The sequence below is a fragment of the Trachymyrmex septentrionalis genome, unplaced genomic scaffold (assembly GCF_001594115.1).
Source record: "Trachymyrmex septentrionalis isolate Tsep2-gDNA-1 unplaced genomic scaffold, Tsep1.0 scaffold6, whole genome shotgun sequence".
Taxonomy (NCBI): domain Eukaryota; kingdom Metazoa; phylum Arthropoda; class Insecta; order Hymenoptera; family Formicidae; genus Trachymyrmex; species Trachymyrmex septentrionalis.
In genome coordinates, this window is record NW_017305778.1 from 3,800,869 (window position 1) to 3,823,008 (window position 22,140).

At 33.4% G+C, this 22,140-nt stretch overlaps 4 protein-coding genes across 7 annotated transcripts in view; 1 reads left to right on the forward strand and 3 right to left on the reverse strand.

Moving 5' to 3' along the window:
- Positions 1-2,511, reverse strand: part of LOC108752214 (N(4)-(Beta-N-acetylglucosaminyl)-L-asparaginase-like) — a 5,273-nt gene extending 2,762 nt beyond the window's left edge. Inside the window, exon 1 of the mRNA XM_018492892.1 lies at positions 2,364-2,511. Within this exon, the coding sequence (XP_018348394.1) occupies positions 2,364-2,435 (72 nt within the window). The 5' untranslated portion in view covers positions 2,436-2,511. The remainder of the gene's footprint in view (positions 1-2,363) is intronic.
- A 33-nt stretch (positions 2,512-2,544) lies between these two features.
- LOC108752215 (peroxisomal membrane protein 11C) lies at positions 2,545-3,709 on the forward strand. The gene is made up of 4 exons (XM_018492893.1): positions 2,545-2,649; positions 2,836-2,994; positions 3,143-3,162; positions 3,693-3,709. Exons 1-4 carry the CDS (start codon positions 2,633-2,635, stop codon positions 3,707-3,709), a joined length of 213 nt encoding a protein of 70 aa, XP_018348395.1. The 5' UTR covers positions 2,545-2,632.
- Positions 3,710-5,664: 1,955 nt separating this feature from the next.
- Positions 5,665-16,862, reverse strand: LOC108752359 (cytoplasmic polyadenylation element-binding protein 1). Of its 3 annotated transcripts, XM_018493158.1 has the most exons (13): positions 14,506-14,545; positions 14,005-14,120; positions 13,219-13,537; positions 12,343-12,485; positions 10,416-10,678; positions 9,266-9,395; positions 8,851-9,175; positions 8,173-8,402; positions 7,975-8,067; positions 7,735-7,900; positions 7,480-7,607; positions 7,322-7,402; positions 5,665-7,136 (listed from the first exon to the last, which is right to left on the reverse strand). In XM_018493158.1, the coding sequence occupies exons 3-13, from the start codon at positions 13,469-13,471 to the stop codon at positions 6,966-6,968; spliced, it is 1,983 nt and encodes a 660-aa protein (XP_018348660.1). In that variant the 5' UTR covers positions 13,472-13,537; positions 14,005-14,120; positions 14,506-14,545; the 3' UTR covers positions 5,665-6,965. The 3 variants fall into 3 exon arrangements, with proteins under 3 accessions (XP_018348660.1, XP_018348658.1, XP_018348659.1); XM_018493156.1 differs by lacking the exons at positions 14,005-14,120; positions 14,506-14,545 and adding an exon at positions 16,609-16,862; XM_018493157.1 differs by lacking the exon at positions 14,005-14,120 and having other exon boundaries at positions 14,506-14,558.
- A 1,472-nt stretch (positions 16,863-18,334) lies between these two features.
- LOC108752242 (cell division cycle protein 16 homolog) lies at positions 18,335-21,911 on the reverse strand. 2 transcript variants are annotated; one of them, XM_018492940.1, is made up of 10 exons: positions 21,396-21,911; positions 21,171-21,323; positions 20,886-21,050; positions 20,562-20,721; positions 20,204-20,456; positions 20,048-20,127; positions 19,889-19,978; positions 19,418-19,727; positions 18,937-19,292; positions 18,335-18,702 (listed from the first exon to the last, which is right to left on the reverse strand). In XM_018492940.1, exons 1-10 carry the CDS (start codon positions 21,495-21,497, stop codon positions 18,386-18,388), a joined length of 1,986 nt encoding a protein of 661 aa, XP_018348442.1. In that variant the 5' UTR covers positions 21,498-21,911; the 3' UTR covers positions 18,335-18,385. The 2 variants fall into 2 exon arrangements, with proteins under 2 accessions (XP_018348442.1, XP_018348443.1); XM_018492941.1 differs by lacking the exon at positions 21,396-21,911 and having other exon boundaries at positions 21,236-21,306.
- Positions 21,912-22,140: the final 229 nt, after the last annotated feature.

The window sequence follows — 22,140 nt, forward strand, 5'->3', positions numbered from 1 at the left end:
CTATATTATTATTATTATTATTATTATTATTATATTTATCACAAATATAAAGTTAGTATTTTGGTATAATTTCATCAGTTTCTTTTTACGCAAAAAGAATTAAACTACCTGCATTAAATCTATTGCTCGCAAATAATTTTTATACTTAAATTAACTACTCACATCAAACTGTAATTCCATTCGCAGTTCGCTACTAAATCTGTGTTTCATCGTTTGTCCGAGCTTAACTGTCTTAAGGCACAAAAACATAACAAGAAATAATAACAAATTATTTTTCGCTTAATCGTCAACAGGTCAAACATCTTGACTGTGTTCTGCTTTCTGGAGCCCACAATTATTTAATCATATACACATAAAATGTATATCGTTAGCGCATAAAGATAAAGATAATCAAAATTTAAACTCATAATTTAATAGAGATTAATGCTAATGTAGAGGTCAATTAAAATTTAATTATAGTTAACACTATCTTTTGTACAATGCTTTTAATTTATTCTTATATCGAAGTAATCCAGACAGCACGCAATATTTATAAATATTTACAAAAGACTTATTTTAAATATTTTGTAAATATGTTTGTGATCTTACAGCGTTTTCGGCCCGACCGGATTTACAACCTGGATTGGATTAATGTCTGTTATTGATTGATGTACGTTACATATTGTGTCAATAGGAGAACATGAATATCATTAATTCAACCCAGATTGGTGCAAATCTGTAGTCGAGCCGAAAATGCTATTAGATTGCACAGATCATAAATATTTATTGTATAAATATTGAAATATTTATTTATATTTATTATAAACATTACATAAAATATTTAGTCCATATTTTAATAATATTTCAAATAAAGCTTTATATAAAATATATGTATAAAATATTTTATTTATATAACATTTAAAAAAATGAATATTAATAAATATTTATCATAAATATTCCGTGCTGTTTGGATGTAAAGAATTGTCGTTACCATTGGTGTAACCTTTTTATTGACAACTGATGTTTATCTAATTACGATATCAAAGTTTTTTCGTATGATACTTTCAAAGTTTAATGTAGTTTAATGTATTTAAAGTTAAGTAACGAGTTTCCTCGATATCTTTGATATCCTGAATTAATTTTTAAGCTATTTTTATATTTTGTAAAGTGCACGCATAAATATAATGTACAAATATAGTTATACACGCCCGAGGTTGATCGATTATGTAATGTACGTATCTTGCAATATCAGACAAAAATATTGACACATGGCTGTTACTATTGAAACCTGTAACGGTCCCTACATCTGTAGGCAGAGAAAATGGCAGAAAACTATTTCTATAAAAATTTTTATTTTATAATTTGTATTTGATAATACAATTACACACATTGATATAAATAAATCTATTTACGAAAGAAAAAGAAAAATGCTTTCTGAGAGCATTATTCTCTTTTATAATCTTTAACAGTGATCTTGCACTGTATATTCAACAATAGATTTTTATTATGCAACAACACACCGATAATAATTGCAGACTCTGTGACAAGACCAAGATTCAAAAAGCTAACAATACGATGCATACGAACGCCAGATGGCGTACTAAATACGCGAATCAGCTGACTATTCTTCCAAGTGGAATATGTCAATTAGGATCGTTTTAGATGAATAGATATGTGAAAATTATCTTCAGTTCAGTATTAACCAATGCATTTGTGTGCGGCACAACCGGTTCATGACGAATTCGAATGCAGACTGAACGATGACGATGTTGGTTATGTGCAAATCACTGGACTTTCTCTCGTATGACAAACCGAGAAAGACGAACGAATGTGCTTTGTAACATATGCCGTAATAAAAACAATTGTTATATTAACAGAATACACCTGAGCGTGACTGCGCATATTTCATCAGGATTATAGAAAGAGAAGACTCGTCGGTATTACAGATTATAGAAACTCTTTTCTAGGTATGTAGAATTGTTTGTTTATAAAACAAATAAAATGCAAGGAAACGCATGTGATTTGTATGAATGTCAAATAAAATTACAAGAATAGAAGTAATTCTTTTTAATATAATCCTGCGATACCTATTATAAAGTTATTTATCTTGGAACAGTTACTATCTGTATTATCTTAATTGATTTTGTTTTTGTCTAAAATTTTAAGTTTTTATTAAGTTTTTTTTTAAGAATTGTTTATTATAATTCTATTCATTTTATAATTTTTACAAAAGCAAAGATTAAATATTCTTATTTCTTTTTTTATATATTTTCTTCAATAGATAAAAATAAGAGGATTTAATCTATTTTATTTATATCAAATTCTTGTTTTGTAACAAATTAATTATAGCATACATTTTACAACTTTTGTTGCAGTAAACCTACAGCCAAATTATTAAGCACCTCAATTCTTTCTTTTTGTAGATAAATAAGGGACAAAATGGATCTTCCACTCATGAGCAATTATTTGGAAACATATTCCGGCAGAGATAAGATGTTAAGAACTTTGTCTTATGCGGCAAAGTTACTTACTGCATGTACTTCATCTAAAAGTACTGAAAAGAAACTCAAGACCTTTGGAAGTCAGATGAGCGAATGTAGGGTAATGTTGCGCTTGCTAGATGATCTTCCAGCGCTTCACTACATGATGACATATGGATGGGGAAAGCAGGTATCTCTATTAATTTAATACAAATTAATTGTGTACAATTAAAAATTAAGAACTTAACTACATAGCTGAAAACTTTTAATTAACTACCTCAAGAATACTATATAATGGAAATGCATTGCGTTATTTTTCTAGAGTCATTTAAATTTCATATGTAATCTAATAATAGGAACCTGACTGGTTGATTAGATGGAGCCAAGTGATACAAAATGTAGTAGACGTCATTTATTCTCCCATAGAGCATATTGCTTGGGCTGGCCAGCATAATATTGTATCAATTAATAATGACAAATGGGATCTTGCTACAACTTGGTTTTGGATAGTTTCTCTACACCTGTCGTTATTGAAGTAAGCCAAAATGTTTTATAATATTTCAAATATTTTCATAGTTGTTGAAAATGCACACTATTTTATAGAACAATTCTATGATAATTATTATTTTCTTAAAAATACACATTTAAAAGATAAAACGTAAAATATTTCATTATTATTTCAGATCGTTTAGATTATTACAAAAACTTCAAAGATATAAAATAGGATTGAAAAAAAGGAATGTTATTACACAGTGAGTATCTTATCATATTTGTAATAATATCAAGTTTTAAATGATTTATCTCTCAATAATATTATTCTTTAAAAAATATAAAAATTAATTATGTTTTTTTTTTTTAATTTAGTATCACATTGAAAGACCTCAATGAGCATCGACGAAGTGCACTATTGACATGCACACGTACAATGCTAGATATTTCTTATGCAATCAGCTATTTACCACCAGGAGTACTTTGGGGAGGCCGTTTAAAAACATGGCATGTTGGTGCACTTGGTACAATATCGTCATTAATTGGACTTTATCAAGCTCTCAGCCGCCAAATAAAAAGTTGAAAATACTTTTAAATATTAGTTTGGGAGAGGTTTTATCGATTGCAAAAAATATGGGTGAATGTGTTGTATATACTACGTATAAGGTTGTGTTGTATATATATTGATATTAAATAAAAAATTAATACGGATCAAAAATATATTAGATTATATTTTTGTTGTAGCTTTGACGATCTTTTAAAATGATAGATTCACCGTTCAAGTTGAGAAGTACTTTGCATTTTTACAATATAAATTGCATTCCGAAATAAAAAAAAATATTTCAATCTTCGTTCGCGATTTTATTAAATATTACATACATATATATATGGCTGTAAAAAAATGCTTTATTAGTTCCAGTAACGTATACATAATAGGAATTTAGTGAGAGAACAAGAAAAAGATTTCATTCGTTGTATTGTACTTATCTAATTGTACTTATCTAATAATACATTATTCTATTTTTGTTAAAAACTGTTTGTATAAATAAAGGCCACTTTAAAACTTTTTTTAAATCCTTGTCATTTTTTAGGCTTTTATTAAATAACACTAAGTATGCACAACTTCTAGTGACAATGACAAATTATATTATACGAAAAAATTAAGTCTAAACTTTGTAATTAATACTTAAAACAATGACTAATTAGTTTTAAATTTATTTAAATTTAACTTTTCCGTAAATACATATATCGTATATATGATAACATTGTGACCGAAACATTAAGAGTTAAATATTATGAACCATGAATGAAGCTTTTAAATCGGATATATAAGTATCGTGTATATATTCAGACGAAGCTTTATTTTTGAGTTATTATATTAGTTCTCTGGTTTATGCATAGTAGTGTCATAAAATTTGTTTAATATGTTATGTACACATAATTATACATATTATTGTTAATTCCTGAAGATTATTAATAAAAGCTAAAAGAGGCACTTTTTATCTGAACTTAAACTGAAGTTAAACTTTGGACTTTCATCACGATGCTATCCATCATTACATCATGGCTTACAACTAATCGGAGCTCGATTACACCAATATTATATCAGATTTCTCTTTATCTCAATCTTATTTAATTTTTCCAAAAAGAATATTTCTCTGTACTAAATATTTAATTAAATAAACTATATATATATTCCAATCCAATCAATGGAGCGCAGATCCCTTGATCTAATTCCGTTAAAAGTTCAACATTATGCATGCATACTGTAAGTTTTAGCTTAAAAAATAATTTATTTTGTTATATAAACAAATCTGTGAAAATTACATTAAAAGGCACGACTTATTGAAATCTTTTCAAACGGCATGCTGTTTAGGTAATTAAAATTTCTTTCCTATAAAACTCTGTCGAAATTAGATTCGATAATATTGTTGTATAGAATAATTTACAGATTAAATGTCTTTGAAATATATCCGAAGCACCTTGAATATACGTATATATATTTGAATAGATATAAAGTATATTTGTATTTTTTAATTTTTAAAGCACTTTTCTTCAAAAATTGCTTATATATGTAGCAACGTTATCATTTGTGAACCATATATAGTGATATATATGTATTTAATCGGATATATAATGAATCATTCACAAATATTTTTCAGAGAATATTAGCTTTATATTTAACTGCCTCATGCAAATTCATTATTATCACTCGAGCGGACAGTTTTAGATTTCTTTTGTAAGTATTGTATTGTAATATATTGTGCACTTTTGTTATTGGCCAAATATATTGGCCCTCATTTTATCTATCGGCATTACTTTTTCTTAACATCTTATTACTATCGACATTCCCGTTAAAATAAACGTACGTATGCATACACAACAATAAAATTCCAAACTAAATATTACTTTAACGTAAAAATAAACAAATTGTTACAATAACGTGAAATCTGAGTAAAAAGAAGATTGCTATAAGATTGTTTAAACTTCGTAATATTTTCGGTTTGATATTAATATAAAAAGATTAAAATAAAAATAACATTTATTTTAATTACGTTTTAAATCGCTTATGATCAAATTGATTTTTATTAATCAGTTAAAATTATAGTTTGTAAAAGATGATGATATAGATAAGGAAATAAAATGTTCAATTTTAAGAACGCATATTTAAGACGAGCTGTCTCAATAACATTTATCATTGACAAGACCGACTTATTGATAAATATGAAAATGGAATGGCAAATAAAAAATAAAAACAGACATCGAATATCTGCAAAAATCTGGCTTTTAATTCAACAAAATTGTATCAAAACGGGAGAAACGCGAGTGAAGGATAAACCTTATTTAAAGAAGAGATGTAACATAATTGTACATAGTAAGAAAAAAAAGAAAAAAAAATAAAAACGACTCAATTCCCCTACAATCCGCGCCAGAATCGTAGACCATGTACTTCTCCATTTCGTCAACCGTTAAACAATCCATATGAGCGAAATATCTGTGGCAGCCGCTCGCTTCGGCTAATAGTACAAAAATCCAGTCGATCGCGGTCAATAACGCAACATATTTACGTTATACCGCTAATCGAATGTAGAGATACATTGTAATCTAACGTAAAATTAACAATGTTTAACGTCATCGACAAGTATCGTAATGGAAGAACGATTAGCGAGTTGTACAGTACATTCGGCAAGTCTCTCGTTATATCACATTATTATCAGATTACGCGCGCAATGTAGTAATGACAAATAATTACAAAATAATTATTATCTCGCCATTTCAGAATAATCTTTTCTATAGCATTATCGTAACAATACATAATTAAGCGTAATACTTTAACACGATAAACGCATGATGCTGACGATGCTATTAGATTTCCTGAGTTTCTACGTTTTTCATTGAGCCCAGCTCAAAATTGCTATAACGGAGCCCTATCGTGTCTCGCGTAAAAAATTATTGTCACTGTGAAAGCCACAATACAATTCTCACGACTCTTAACGAAAAAAACTGTGTATACACGTACGTGTACATGTGCGTATTCCTAATGCACGATCACGGCCATAATCCTAGCATCTACTGTTTTGGCGATATTTAGCGGTAAAAAAAAATCGATAAGAGAACCTGTCTCTCTAAGTGAACGTACTAAATAAAAATATATCGTTTTTCTCGAACGTAGTAAAAACTGCGTTCGCAATAGGAACTTTTTTTTGGAACAAACATGATTTTCAATATTCATCTTGTCCTTTCGCACGCACGGTAACGATAATGAACCAATCGTTGCGCGTTCGCAAGCTCAATCGGCGTGTCCCCGTATGTCGGACTAATTCTAAGCTATCTGCGGCTACGCGATAAAAACTAAGTCTGCACCCTGTTACCCGATGTTCTAGGTCAGGCGGCGCAACGTCGGTTATAACCGGTAGAGTCAAAAAGGAACAAAAAAAAGAGGGAGGTGACGGGCGCGCGAACAAAAAGCAATTTTACTGGCCGCACATAAGATATTGTTTTCACACGTCACCTCCTTTAGATCATGGTCGTATTTGATATACGGGGACAGTTGTTTATTCCGAAATTCGGATTCAATCCTATTACTTGATTCGTCTTTGAGTTCCGCGTCAGAGGTGTGTGATGTGACATCGAGTCCACGGCGTGTTGCCATTGCCAACAGCTGCGGCAAAAGTATCGGAAGCAAGCCTGAAAACAAATCGTACAGAATTTAATATAGGTACGTATAAAGCGAGTTGTAAAAAAAATTATAGATGTATATCATGAACATATAATGAGCACATAAATAACATGATGTTAAAAGCAAAAGTATTTATAAAAGATAGAAATTAGAATTCTATATAAAAATATAATTAAAAATTAAGTTTTCATACCACATCACGGCAGAAGTAATGTCCTTGTTGCACAACGCATACGGAGCATATCGATTCTTCGATGTACGGATCCACTTGTACCTGCAATAGAATAATATAATATAGAAGTTTTATCTTAAAATAATAGTATTAATTATACATAATTTTATCCAGCGTACCTTTTTTGTAAATTTGTCAGTTTTAATTTCTATGAAGGAAGCAGTGATCGCTTTAAAATACGATTGTTTCGTACTGAATGTAACACGGCCGGATCCTATTGGATATTTATACTTATCCGTGTCTATACCTAAGATAATATTTATTTTTATTAATTTTGTAAATATATGCGTGTGTAGAAATTATTTATATAATATAAAATAAAATATAAGATTAAAAGTAAAATATTTAATAATCAAGAAATAAATAATAATTACCTGCGTAAATAACTCCATGGAAAAGATCATCCATGACTTTCGCCAGTCCTGCGGCCGTTAACATTCCGTGTAGTGCACCAACAAATACCGTTTTGTGTGCATCGAGTCTCTGTGATGATGATTTGATGTAGTTGCTATTTTCGAGAATCCATGGAATCACTTGTACCTAAAATAATAAAATATACAAGATTCAATTTTAATGATACAATTCCGGATATATGCATGATGTTATTGACGTACATCTTTCGGTTTTGAACGCTTGGATATAATTTTGTAATACCATCTTTTTCCATTGGTAATGTCGTGAGTGCAACAGGACAACATTGCCCTGACCTGAAAGTAGTTTATATACAATCACATTATCTCACAATAATTTATCTTCTATAACAAATATTCATTATCAAATCAATACTCAATAAAAATAGAATTAATATACACCTGTTTCTCTGATTCGAATATAATATAAGCGTATCCTTTTGGCTGAGCAGATGGTGCTTTTGCGGGCCACTCTACACGAACCGGTCCGAATTGTTTAAATGTTGAAATTAAGATAGCTTCTGTAACATCCCATGGTACACCTCCCAGAAAAACTTTGGGAGAATAAGCGACTGGTTCTTCGATGCTTTGAGGCAGAAAACCACTCCATGTACATGTTGGATAACAATGTGCTAAAATAAAAAGTCAATTCAATATCAATTTGTTTCGATATTTCCATTAATCATTTAATCAATATATATTTCCAATGATTTAATCAATATATTCGAAAATAATTAGGAATTTAAAATTTTGTACAAAATAAAATTTTTAAAGATTTAAACTGAAACAAAAAACTTTATTCATAAAAACTTATCATTTTCAGTTTAAAACTCAAAACTCAATATTGCGATGTTTTTATCAAAGAAGTTTTCAAATTCATTAAAAAAATGTATAGAATGTAATATATAGAATATGGATGCAAATTTACAGCAATCTTGTATTATTTGAATAATTTATTGTATTGTATAGTTAATAAATAATTACAATAATGTGAGATAATTGCAAGTCTTTTATACACACACGCGCGCGCGCATACACACACACATGTACATGTATACCATACATATATACGATACTGACCAGCAGCATTTCGGTGAGACCTCGCTACACGATCGAGCGACACTGGTTGGGCCAATCTGCGCGCAGCATTTCCAAGTCCGGTACAGCAATTTTTCTCATGGCTCAAGAGAGAATTGAGAAAATTACTGCGATTTTGCCCGAGTCCGTGATGATGCTGGTAATAATGCGAGCTCGTTGAATTCTGTTGTAACGATGACAAATATTTTTTTACAGCCATACGCTCAAACGCCGTTCTGTTGTTCGGGCACGTGTTTGTCTTTGATATTATGGAGTCCAGAGACGGCGGGAAGCAAGAATTCGATGAAGAATTCAACGACAAACAATTCTATAAATGAGCGTTTTTGACAGTAATGCTTAGGGAACGATATATTATTTAGGCAATTAAATATTTATGTTCGAGTATTTAACTTCTCACCAATATTATGTCAGATAAGGAGCCATCCGCGCTACCAATGCCACTTGTCTCAGAGTCCGCCGGTGAATTGGAACGCGAGCCGTTACATCCCAGAAGATGAGAGAATTCCAATGTTGGGCTACCACAATCACTAGTACCAATAAATTACCATTTGTGGAATATACAAAGTATATTAAAATTCGATAATTGTCTATCAATATTTAACAATATTTTACAATGTAATTAATTCAATTCTAGACATTAAGTTAATATAGCTAATAGAATAGAATTAATATACACATATGTTAATTTGTCTAGAAGTAGCAAATGTTAAAATTCGTTTTCTTAAGTTCATTATTGCAAATTAAAATTCAATATTAACTTAAATATTTAGAAAAATTTTATTTTGTAAGTTTTATTTTATATTACACAATTATAGAAAAATGTACCTTTTTTAGAGAACTAAATAAACAAAGTGTTTTCCGATAGATTTTATTTGCTGAAAACGAATCCGGTCGCGGAATTGACTTAACACGTCAGGTTTTTGAAAAAAATTAAGATTAAATGTGCAAAAATTTTTGGTCATATTTACAATTTTTTTGCGGCCAAAATAAATTTTTTTTTCAATTTTGTTTACGCCACTTTAAAGCGCTTTTACCTAAAAAATAAATTTATATTTATCACGGTACAGTTATTATAATGCGCACTGTCAGAGATTTCACACGTAATTACGTTTCCAAATATTTTTACTGATTAGGAACATAGTCACGCACTTTGGCACGCCAACTATCCCATGAAATCGTTTATTTCTTACTATTATAATTCATGTACTTATATTTTATACATTTATAAATAGTAATAATCATATTATATATATTCAACTTGATTTATAATATGATTTATAATATGCTAATTACGCAAATGGAAAAAAATTTATTTTGGCAAAAAAGTGATAAATATGACAAAAAACGCCAATTTTAATCTCAATTTTCTTGAAAACCTGACGTGTTCAGTAAATTTCACGGCCGGATTCGTTTTCAACGAACAAAAATCCATCGGAAAACACTTTATTTAGAACACAAAAAAGGGTTCTAAATAAAGTATTAAACTGTGTTATTAGACTTAATGCTTTTGCGATTTTTTTGTCCTCATTTCACTGATACTTAATTACCTGTATGGTGTAGAGCAGCCTCGTATAGGACGGCCAAAATATGACGAATCGGTGGGTGATGATGAAGAGCCCGGATATTGGAATGACGGTCGACTGGTTGGTGAGGACGGCGTGTTTGTGCTGGTACTGGCAGTGGACGAATAGCTGTAAGGATCTGAAGTGAAGCTGCCAGGTGTGCTCGGACTGCCGGGAGTAGTCATTGAATTCGGTGAGCTCGGAATATCCAGGCCTGAGGTATTCGAGCAGAAACCATGATTCCGACACTGTGTGCACAAATAATACGTAATTATACATAGAGAGGTCAAGTCGCGATATCGACAGAATGAAAAGTCGAAAGTAACTTTTAACTTCTATTTTTTTATAAACAAATCGTACTTCTCTTATGAATACTATAAGATGAAAAATTGACACTGTCTCCATGTATTCAAAGATTTTGACGCTGTGAGAATACAAAAATTAATATGCTACGTTAACACATTAATCTTGTAGAGAAATGACGTAGAGAAATAAATTCAAGTTTAGAATTTCATATCTGGTTAAGCAGCATGCCGAAATTTGCATTTCGAAGAGAAACAGGAAGAGACGAGGAATATTCTCCGCGCACATGTGTTTCGGAGTACTTGGAACACATCCAAATTGAAACGCAATATTACGCGACAGTGCGAGAGTGCGAAGAGAGTGCGATCTTTTGAAATGGTAACAACTTTGCGTCGGCTCGAATTAAAGGAAGGCGAGACATGCATTCTAATAGAGCCGTTTGGCTCGGAGCAATGGATTCTCGACCGGCCATCGAGATTGCTTAGCGCCATACATTTTATTTAGGTCATTACACTTAACTCAAATTCTTTATTAAAAATCTATTATAAATAAAACTCTATTTTGTTCTTTGAAATATTCAAATATTTGCTGTAATACATCATAACCTGAAAAGTAATGAATGAGATAAAATTTCTATTTAAAAAAAAAAAATCAGTTGCGGACTTGCTACGAAATAAATCATTGAAAGGAAACATAGTAGTTTTGTGATATCCATGTAATATATAATACAGTATAGTACAAACATTGACTGTTAAGTGCTGGAATCGGAAAATGAGATGGAATAAGGTAGTTGGAGTTATTCCAATAGGAAGAATGTTCATTGTTCGGGTTATTGCACCGCCGAGTAAATGCCTCTAGCAATATGCTTTATGTTGCGTTTATCATCTTTATTGTCATTCTCCATGTAAAATTTACAATTTACCAAAGTTATCGCATTTTTTTATCAAACCGTTGTAGAGTCGGATGTATTCTTATTTCACAGTGGAAAGCAATTTCGGGTAGTAATAGTAGCGTCAGAGTAGCAGTATAATTTTCTGTGAGATATTGCCAATATGAAATAAAATATAATAAAATAATATAAAATTAAGCAAACATATACATTTCTTTCTCATACGACAAACTTTCTGTTTGCAATAAGTAAAATTTTATTTGGGAAATGAGTAAAAATTTATTTGGAAATACGCAAAAAATGTTTATTTATTAATTTATAAATAACCTTATAATTTATTTTTCCCGATGTAATTAAATTGCATCATCTTCTGTCGATTACTAAATTGTATCATTTCAGTTTAGGATCACCTCGCGAGGTCTTTATACTATGTTGTTTTTGTATATTAATGGTAATGAGCCTTATCACGAACCGACAGCATCGTATCGACGCTCCTACTGATCCACCTACTCTACTACTATTATCAAGTTGTAATAAAAACCATATTAAATATCTCGATCGTGTATCGTTTTTTATATGTTCTCAATTAAAGTATCATTCAACCATATTCGTCATAATAAAAATAAACTTCTCATTACTTTTAATAATTTCATTAAGAATTCGAAGTCTTACATTGAAACAAAAAAAAATGTCATAGATCTTTTTCATCTTATAATTTACCTCGTGTTGTAAAGATCCTTGCGTTTGGTCGAAACTGCTGTACTGATAATTACGATAGCTTGAGGAACCGATCGTCGATTGATTTCCCATCAGAGATCCTCGAGGCAAGCCCAGTCCGAACATATCAGAGATTGCGCTGTCACCTGTAGGAAAAAAATCATTAGGGCCATTGCACACATTTTTCGTACCATAAAACGTACCGTAAAATGTATTATAAAAATTAGCTAATCAGAGCTAATAAGAAAATATTTGATAATTCTTGATTGTAATTGGCTAATTCTTACAGTACGTCTTATAATTACTGGTACGAAGTGGATGCGACAGCCCTTAGCACACTACAATCACATAAAGAAAAATGAAAAAAAAGTGCGAGATAAAGAATCGAGAGGCTCAAAAAATTCCTTAAAGTCTAGATTTTTCAAAAATTATTTTTAGAACGGTATTCACAACAGGTTCTTATATATTAACACAGAACAGAAATATATTTTTTATGTTAAAGAAACATAAGCTCTTAGGACCTACTAAAATTTTCATTAATTTTATTACGTTTTAAAACAATTAAGCTTAAAACTGTAAAAAATAAGATTGTGTGAAACATAAAATTATTTTAAATCTACTACTTAAAAGTTAAGAAAAGTCCAAGGATCATCAGAATATGTTCCAATTACAGATTAAAACCTGAAAATGTAACAAACCAATCAAAGAACCATTTTACTATCTTAAGTCTTTAAATAGGAACAGACTATGGAATATCAGTCCTAGTTTCTAAGAGAATTTTCAAAGTTCCTGATAATTTTACTTTATCATCGACAAATCTTTAACTGGAGCTGACCCAATTTAAGTAAATCTCGTGGGGCAAAAAGCATTCCGTCTTACCATCGGTGCTGATGTTCTTGTCCGACTGGGAGGCGTCCTGCGAAAAATTTGGAAGATGCGACGGCGACGGCGGCGTTGGCAAATCGAGCAGCAGATTGTTGATCGATTGCAACTGATGCAATCTCTCACGCTCCTGTTCGCGTTCCTTGCCTCGCTCTCGCTCGCGGGTCTGGCTTAGTTTACGCAGCAGCAGCTTGCTGCGCTCTCGGTTTTGCGTTGCATCCTGATGGTGCAGCGAATCCTGATGAAGCATCGGTATGCCTTGGTCGAATCCGACGTCCGTCTCGTCGCTCTCGTCGTTCACCAGTGTGATGTCTGACTGTAAAATCAATGTTTACTTTAGTAGTTACTAATCCCGCACATATCCCGAATAATATTCTATCGCGAATATTCCCACACACAGAATCATAATGATATCACAGGATATCATCATGCCTTCATTTATTACTTATGAATGACAAATAAGGTCATGATGTCTTCATCGGCGTAGAACTTCAGGGGAGAATAAAAATTTATAACTTTCACACAAAACTTATTAAAATGGAGGAGGATCTTCAGCTTTCATTACGCGTGAGTCATAAATTGGGCAACGGATGTTTAATTTTTCATCGTACAAATTTTCAACTGTGCCGTAAGCCGAGTACGTGAATGGAAATTGGATACGCGTAAAGCTGATTTCTCCGTGAAAGTAAGTAATTCGTCGTAGTTCGACGCGCGTGATATCAAATTCCCTTTTACGAAAGCGGAATTCCACGGTGCTTTACACACTGAAAACTGGATTCTTACAAAAGTATGCTTTTTTTCGAAGTCCTTCACTCGTCCTTGCCGAACTCAATTGTTTAGAGAATTCAAAAAACTATCCGGTTTCCCAACTCTCGGCGTCTTGCAGGTTCCCGCTTTCACTAGGTATGAGCAAGTATCCCAAATTACACACAATTGACGCACATAAGCAATTACAAGTAATATGATATAGATCTACTTATAATTTATAAACAGACGAGTAGTAGTATGTCTCGAATACACTAATTATATCAGAGTATCACGATATTCTTGGTCGCACTCGTAGCTCGTCTGTTTTCCCAGAGGCTCGTCATCAATCATTAAAGAGTTTTTGCAATACCGTTTATCCAGATACGGTGAACGTTAAGGTAAGGTCTTCTTTTTAACAACTAACTAAGAAAAGGATAACATGACTTTAGCGTTCACCGTATCTAAATTCACATTGTTGCAAACACTCCCCTATTAACGAGAAATCCATGTTTTACTTTAGAAATCCGACGTACATACCTCTATTCTAACGGATCTTCCTCTATCGTACACGAACTATACGAGCGACGCCGATAGACTGCGCGGCGCGAACGAAATCGAAAACAGAGCGCCTTCTGAAGGACGCCGGCGTGGCGCGGTACGTTCATGGAATTCGCGAAAAAAAAAAAAAACAAAAATTCTTTAGGTATGAGGGAGCCGCCGGAAAACACATTCCGCAGCTTTTCCCAGAATTTCAGTTTTCGACTGTCGAATCGTCACGGGTAATTGTGGAGGTCATCAGCTCGATCAATCTTTTGTTGTGTCGTCCACGAAATCCGTCTTATCCGGGAGACGGCTAATTCTTCATTCTGCCGGCGTATTTATTTAATTTAGGATCTAATTTAGGATTTATCATTGCGATGGCAGAAACGTATAATTAAAAGAGAAAGCAAAAGAAAAAGAGAAAGAAAGAAGGAAAGGAGGGGGACAGAGGCGGGGGGGGGAAGAGAGAGAGAGAGAGAGAGAGAGAATATATATTTATTTCAGCACTGTATATAAATATATATATATCTAAAGAAAAAAAAAAGAGAGAGAAAATTATAGGATACGTTTCGACTTTACTTCACTAATTTCTACTAAGCCCATTTCTACCAAGTTCAATTTACAAACAATACGATAGTTCAATTAAGTCTTCACTTAAGTCTTCACTTTTTCTTAGTTCTAAGAATTAGAAAGAGATGAAGAGTAAGTTGAACCGAGATTAAAGTTAATATATAGTGGTAGAAACGGGACATATTAGTCTTCCTCACAAATTAAAAAATCTAATAGAATATATAAATACAAATATAATTCCTCATTTTTGCCGAGGTAATTAAGTATTAAATATCATAATATACGTTATGTATATTACAGATTTCTCTACTCTCTAAATTTCTTGGAGTAAAATCTCATTCTAAAAGAGTGAAAATACTGCCACTGTTGAAAAAAAGAGTGAAAGGTATTTTTACTCACGAATAAGAGTAGAAAATTTTCACTCTTTTTTTTTTTTTTTTTTTGGAATAGCATTTCATCCCTTTGAAGTGAATTCTGCCATTCTTATTCAAGAGCGCAAATATTTTCACTCTTTTTTCAATAGTGGTAGTATTTTTACTTTTTCTGGAATGGGATCTCACTCCAAGAAAAATGTAATTTCTCGTATAAGATACCTTTCAAGAATCAAACCGCAGAGATTTACGCGAAACTCGGATAATTCTGCCACATTCCCGGATAATTGGAATTTCGGGGAATTCGTCCGAGGTGTATCGTAATGCGGAGCACGTGTTTACCATCAAAAGCTTCACGATTGCGGGTCTCCATCCCCTCGGGAGGGGGGGAGGAGGGGGGGGGAGGGATCGACCGGCCGCGACCGACCCGGATTCTCATCGTGCGGCCTCGTCACCCCCGAGGGTCACGGGTCACCCTTCCACGGCGCGTGGGCCGTCGGCCACGGCGGAGGGTGCAGAATCTACCTTGGAGCGGAGTCTCAGATGGCGTGTTACGAATATATCCGCTCAGAAATTCTCGCGTGCCCACGTCTATATCACGGATACGGCATATCGGCCGTGTTTATTTACGTTTCGCGCGGCGCAGGACATACATTCCTTCGCGATTGGTATGTCGTCGGCGCGAGTTAACAAAACTGGAACATTCCTCTCGCCAGTTAAGAACCCGGGATCGGCAAGGCGGCCGATCGGGATCGCCAGGGAGGAGGAACAGAAAAAAAATAGCGACACTAAGATCGTCGAGCACGGAATCCGGAAGCTTCTTTTCCGTTTTCTGACGTCTGAAAATATCGTGACTTTGTCAATTCTCCCCTTCCGCTTTCCCATCCTTGGTGTACTTTCCAGTATATTTATACATCTATCGTGCAAACTGAATAATATATTAATATTCGTACACTTTCACGCACGGTATAAAGTACAAATGGATTTAAATCCTGAAATCCAATTAGAATCGCGAGAAAATACGTGAACCTCCATGAAACTCGGGCGACGCCGAATCCTTGGAGTCGCCGGCGTTAATTCGCGTAGCTAATCAGCCACAGTCTCGCGTCCTTCCACCTTCCTTGCGCGATAATCGCGGATGTCGTAAGACGAGACTTACCGGTTGCATCAGCGTGGGCATAGCCGCGGAGAGTGTCCCGTCGCGAGGAAGCCTCGAGGATGCAACGATGTAGAGATTGTAGAGTAATGTAGAGAGTCACCTCGGCGCGGCTCGCTCTCGCACGGTCTCGAGGGACACGAGCGAGTAGGAGCCGACTCGATCCCGTCCGCCACTAACAACAACGCACGATTAAGCAGTGGACTTCACGCTGCGCGCTCCACGAGAAGTTACGTGCAAGTGACGATGGACCGACGGGCGACGACGGCGACGGCGACGGCGACGGTGACGGCGACCGGCAACGGCGGCGGCGGCGAGGGGTGGATTCTCGGGATTGAAGAGAGCGCGGTGGGAGGTCTTTAACGGGCCACGCGAATACTCGTGACGTCCGCCGCTACCCGCTCGCCGTTTCCCTCGGATAAATGAGGCTCGTTTTTGTTTTCTGACTTATTGCCGATGACACACACGGCAGCGGAAACGGAATATCCACACTCTCCTATATATTTATATTATCTTTTTATCTACCCCACCGCGAGTTCGATTAAAGAGAGAGAGAGATCTCTGCTTCTTTTTACTCTTTTCCTCTTCTCTCTCCTTCTTTCACTCTACTATTTCTTGCCTGTTTCTTCAAATCTATTTTTTTCTGTTTTCTAACTTCATTTTTTTTCTTTTTATTTTTTTATGCTTTGGGTGGAGTCCCATAAGGCATAGGGTGGAGTCTTATGAGGCATATTAACCGCGTGTCGCCAATCAGTAATCAGTAAAACACGAATCACAACAGTGGATCGTTTCTGATTGGTTACGCGGTTATGCGATACACGATATAATACACCTCATGAGACTTTAGCCTTAGAAGCTTGTCCTCAAATATTAACTCTGAGTACACACAATTGCATCATTCGTGTCCTGTTCATTTCTTTTCTTCGAAGTCTAGGATCATCAAGTTATAATTAATTAAAACATCTATATACAGTTTATATATAATTTTCAAAATATATCTTATAAATATTTTCTGAGATTAAAGTAGTTATAAAAATTACCTAATTTTTTTACATTTGTTAATGATGAAAATTAACCTGAGACACGAATGATTCAAAGTGTGTAGTAAAAAACCAGAAAATCATCGTGTTTACTAAAAGTTAATAAACGCTTCAGCTTTCTTTCGCGTTCGCGTCCTCTCTTTTTCTTTTTTGCTACACACTTCGAGAACCACGCGCTTTTTTGTCACCTTTTTTGTAAAAAAAAGCAAGAGATTTAAAATAAAAAGAGATTTAGAATAAAAACGAAAGTTTAAAGTCCATTTGAGATGAGGGCTGTGTTCACTTTGACGCTTACAGCACTTGTGAGCATTATTTGTCCTAGTTCAATATTTAATAAACAATAAGGATGAAACGACGCTTAAAACGTTGTGAGCGACAAAGCAAACACAGCCAAAATAAAATATGTAAGAAAAATGCCTTTTCTAGAAAAAATTACAGTTGATTCTTGAAGTGATTAGAATCGTCTTCACATTCTTTATTTTTCAAGCCAACAAATTTGTTACAGACACCAACGATAGCATCTTGCCACTTTATAAGGTGTATCAAAATTAGAGTATATATAGAAAAGAAGATATATACATGCTATTTACAATTATTATATCTTATATTATTTTGTTACACTGAATATCTATTTAAGACTGAATACCTTTTAAATGAAGCTATTGTTGAATCTTTGAAATGATGCTTTGTTTAATATGAGAAAATCACTGTTACTTTTATTGTGATAAAAAAAATTTTGCTTAATTATATTCTATATGTGCAGTCGAAGAATCTAACATTTCAACTTCGGAACTATCGCCGTTCGAGTAATTAACTACTAATACATCTCGCGTTTGTTGCTCTGTCAGCTTACTGGCTTCCAGTGTACTGGCTTCCCCTTTGCCGGAATTCTCCCCCCAGCTCCCAGAGAATAGATTTACTCTTAATTTATCGATATTTTGATCGCTCGAGCTGCCCACGTTGCTAGGATTTTCCACAGACAGTCTAACTTCACTATCCTCAGGCAATCTGGTTTCATTCTCTACAGATTTATATTTCGGTATCTCCGTAGGTGCATCTAAAAAAATTACATAATTTTAAGTATAAATTTAGAAGGATAATGCATAAAAATTAAATCAATCATTGCAAACGGACAGTTTTTTTTCAGAAGCATTAATCAATTTTTCCTAATAATGTGTAACAATGTTACAATGAATTTGAAAATAAATTTATTTTGCAACTGACTGTTTTTTATATTATTTTATAATCCTTTTTTAACTTATTTGTAACATTGATTCAAATGTGTACGTACCAGGATATGGGGGTGCCTCATCAATCAGCTGTTGCATGACGTAACCCAACATAGTTGCGGTAAATGTATCGTCTCTTCTAAGACCGAGCGCTCTGTGAAAAGCATCCACTGCCTCTTGAATATTACCCATTAATGCATGAATAAATCCGATCGACGAATAAGTCGAGGGGTTTAGAGGATCTAAGACTAGCGCTTGTTGATGATATTCTAGTGCCTCGTCATATTTTTTCATTTTTCTACAAGTGTGGCCCAGATTATTCAATAGGGCTTCCCATTTACTAGGCAGAATCACATTCCTTAGGTCGCCTTGAATGCTTTTCATAGCTTCCTTAAATAATCGTTCTGCATTTTTGTAACTGTATTTAACAAGAATAATTTTTGTGAAAATTTATTGCTAAATTACATGAGCAAAGATTTGTAATCTTTGTTTTTTAAATATATGTAAATGTAGAAGAAAATTTAATACCAAGATAATACTTACTCTAAATTATAAAAGCATATAACACCCATTTCGTGTATCACAAATGGATCGTTTGGTGCTATTCCTTGAGCTTGTTGAAAGAACTTGTCAGCCAGCTTCAGATTATTCGTCAAACCGCATTCTAATCCGATATATAAAAGTGGAAGATGACAACCTTTCATTAATTGTGACGCTTTAAAATAAGCAGCCATAGCTTGATCATGTTCATTTTCAACTGCAAAGGAATGTCCGTATGCTAACCAAGCAGGACCAAACAATCTGTCCAAGACAGTAGCCTTTGCCAAGTATCTTCTTGCTTGGTCGCTTTTGCCTGCAGTACAGCAAATTAAATACTATTAAGTAATTTCAAACAATTTTTTTTTATTTGTAAGCCTATCACAAAAATCTTCATAATCTGTAAATTTAATATCTTTCTACTATTTCTATTACTAATCTTGTTTAAGAATTATTTACTAAATAGTAATCACTTACCTATGGTGTAGTAATAACATCCAACCGCAAACCATGCTAAGGCCATTTCCGGATATAAATCAACTAATCTATGCGCCAGATAAAACAGAGCTAAGGAAAAGTTCCACTGTTAACAAGTTCTAGCATCATTCATTTATTGCAACAAAATTGTAAACTTACCATTAGTTTTCTTAAGTTCAACTAAACAGGCAATGTGCACTGGAAGACAGGAATTGTGATATGGATCTTTTTTCAAGATTCTAAGGATTAAAAATATCACATTACATTTTGTTTTTTATGGAATGAAAATAATATTTTAATAGACATGTTACTTACTTCTCCGTAAGAGAAAAACATTGATGATAGTCACAATTGTAATATAATTTCTCAGCTTTCGCGACTTCCATGTCCAAATTATTTGCTAATCTATTAGTGAGACAAATGCCCATTACGTTACATTTACTTAATGACTGCTTTCTGTTCGGGTCTTGATATTTCTTTAGTTTGCTATCGTATAACAGTCGCAAGAGTTCTGCTTCGCCTTCTGTACATTGTTCAGCAAATGGTAAGGATTCTAATAGTTCCCGCTCTAAGTTAACACAAACATATACAAACATATACACAATTTATATAAGAAAATTTATATAAAAATTTATATAAAAAAATTATATCACATCTCACAAAATTAATATACCTTCAGAAGCCGAAAGCATCTGATTTTGTACCAAAGCTTCAAATGCTTCATATGAATAAACATCGCATTGTAAGGCTTGCTTATAACACTCTGTCGCAACCGCTCTATTATCCATAGCTTCATATACTCTTCCTTTCACATATAATATTGAACTCTGAACCTGTAAAAAGATTGTATATTTTCATGTTATCTTAAATTCTAATGTAATATAGCTGTATAGCTTAAAATGATATAATACAAATTAATATACATATATATCTATATATATATATATATATATATATACACATACACATGTATATAGATGTAAAAAAGTACTCATACATTTTTTGGAGCATCGTGGAAAATGTCCATGCGATCAGGAAAGGTAATACCTGCTTGCGTTATGTTTGTGCATATTTCAGATTCATTAATAACTTGAAGTGCATCGTTATATTCCTTTGCTTCTAGCAGACACCTCACGGTTAAGTAATGACACATTACATCACGCTGTATCAATAAATTATTACTTAATAAATTGTGTATAATAAAATACAATGATCAATGTATTATAAAACGAGATAGAGTGCAAATTGTATCCAGGTAAAATCAATGGTAAATTAAAATTACTTTCTGTAATCCATATCTTTTTATAAGATGCGCAGCACGATGATACTGTTTCATAAGGTACATACATTGTGCGAGAGTGCATATATCTTTTGGGTCCTCGTTACTCAGAGATACCACTTTGTCAGCCCAAAACAAGGCGGCACTATACAGGTGCTGGAAGTAAATACAAGTTTTTTTTAATAGCCACTATGATAGATAGGGCGATATTACTTTAACGATGCTCACCAAATCGATATACGATTTGACTAATTTTCTACAATTTTCCAGGTCAATAATCTCGTCCAACATGTTGTGCATACCGTTATTATCGGTATCGCAATGTGACATGTTTAACTTCAATTTACTTCAATTTTGTATGTAGATTAAAATAGGTTAGGATTAACCTTCGGAGCAACCTAAACGCGTAGGAATAACAAAGGACCACCCACACATCTCTCGCGCTAACAGCTTTTCGTAAAAAAAGAGGGCCGTGTTCCGATATACACTGCCACTATTGCCAGTATTAAAAATCTATAGTTATCGCTACGTGAACTGTAGTTTTTTTCAGCACTGACAGCATGGTGGATTTCTATGTTTCTTCCATTACAACTGGCAGTAGACTTTTCTCTGTGGCTGCGTAGTAACGTTTTGCGCTATTAGTAGGCACAGGCTGTGTTCCACTTAACGCTCGCAACGCTTGCGAGCATCGTTTGTTCTTGTTTAACATTTCATAAACAAGGGTGAAATGATTCCACGAGCTTTGTAAGCGTTAAGTGGAATGCGATACAGGGTATGGTCAACGCGATGTCATAAATATTTTAAAGCAATTTTTGATTGTAATTTTTCAATTTGTAAAATTCTTTTTTCTAATTGATCAACCAAATGCTTCAAAGCAATTTGTAGTGAGATTTTAACCGCAGTCATAGTCGAATATTCAATCTAAACGTTATAAAATAGAAAATGAAATTATGAAAGTTATGGGCCAGTTTCA

Bases quoted from the DNA above. Each gene is read 5' to 3' on its own strand.
- LOC108752215 (XM_018492893.1), top strand. The intron at 2,995-3,142 runs GTAAGCCAAAAT...TTATTATTTCAG, and splicing joins CTACACCTGTCGTTATTGAA to ATCGTTTAGATTATTACAAA.
- LOC108752359 (XM_018493156.1), bottom strand. From the start codon at position 16,629: ATGCCCACGCTGATGCAACCG. The intron at 13,538-16,608 runs GTAAGTCTCGTC...TTGATTTTACAG, and splicing joins TGCCCACGCTGATGCAACCG to TCAGACATCACACTGGTGAA. The intron at 8,403-8,850 runs GTCAGTATCGTA...TTTTTATTTTAG, and splicing joins GTCTCACCGAAATGCTGCTG to CACATTGTTATCCAACATGT.
- LOC108752242 (XM_018492940.1), bottom strand. From the start codon at position 21,497: ATGTCACATTGCGATACCGATAATAACGGTATGCACAACATGTTGGAC. The intron at 19,728-19,888 runs GTAAGTGATTAC...GCTGTACTGCAG, and splicing joins ATGTTATTACTACACCATAG to GCAAAAGCGACCAAGCAAGA. The intron at 19,293-19,417 runs GTAAGTATTATC...TGTTAAATACAG, and splicing joins ATATGCTTTTATAATTTAGA to TTACAAAAATGCAGAACGAT.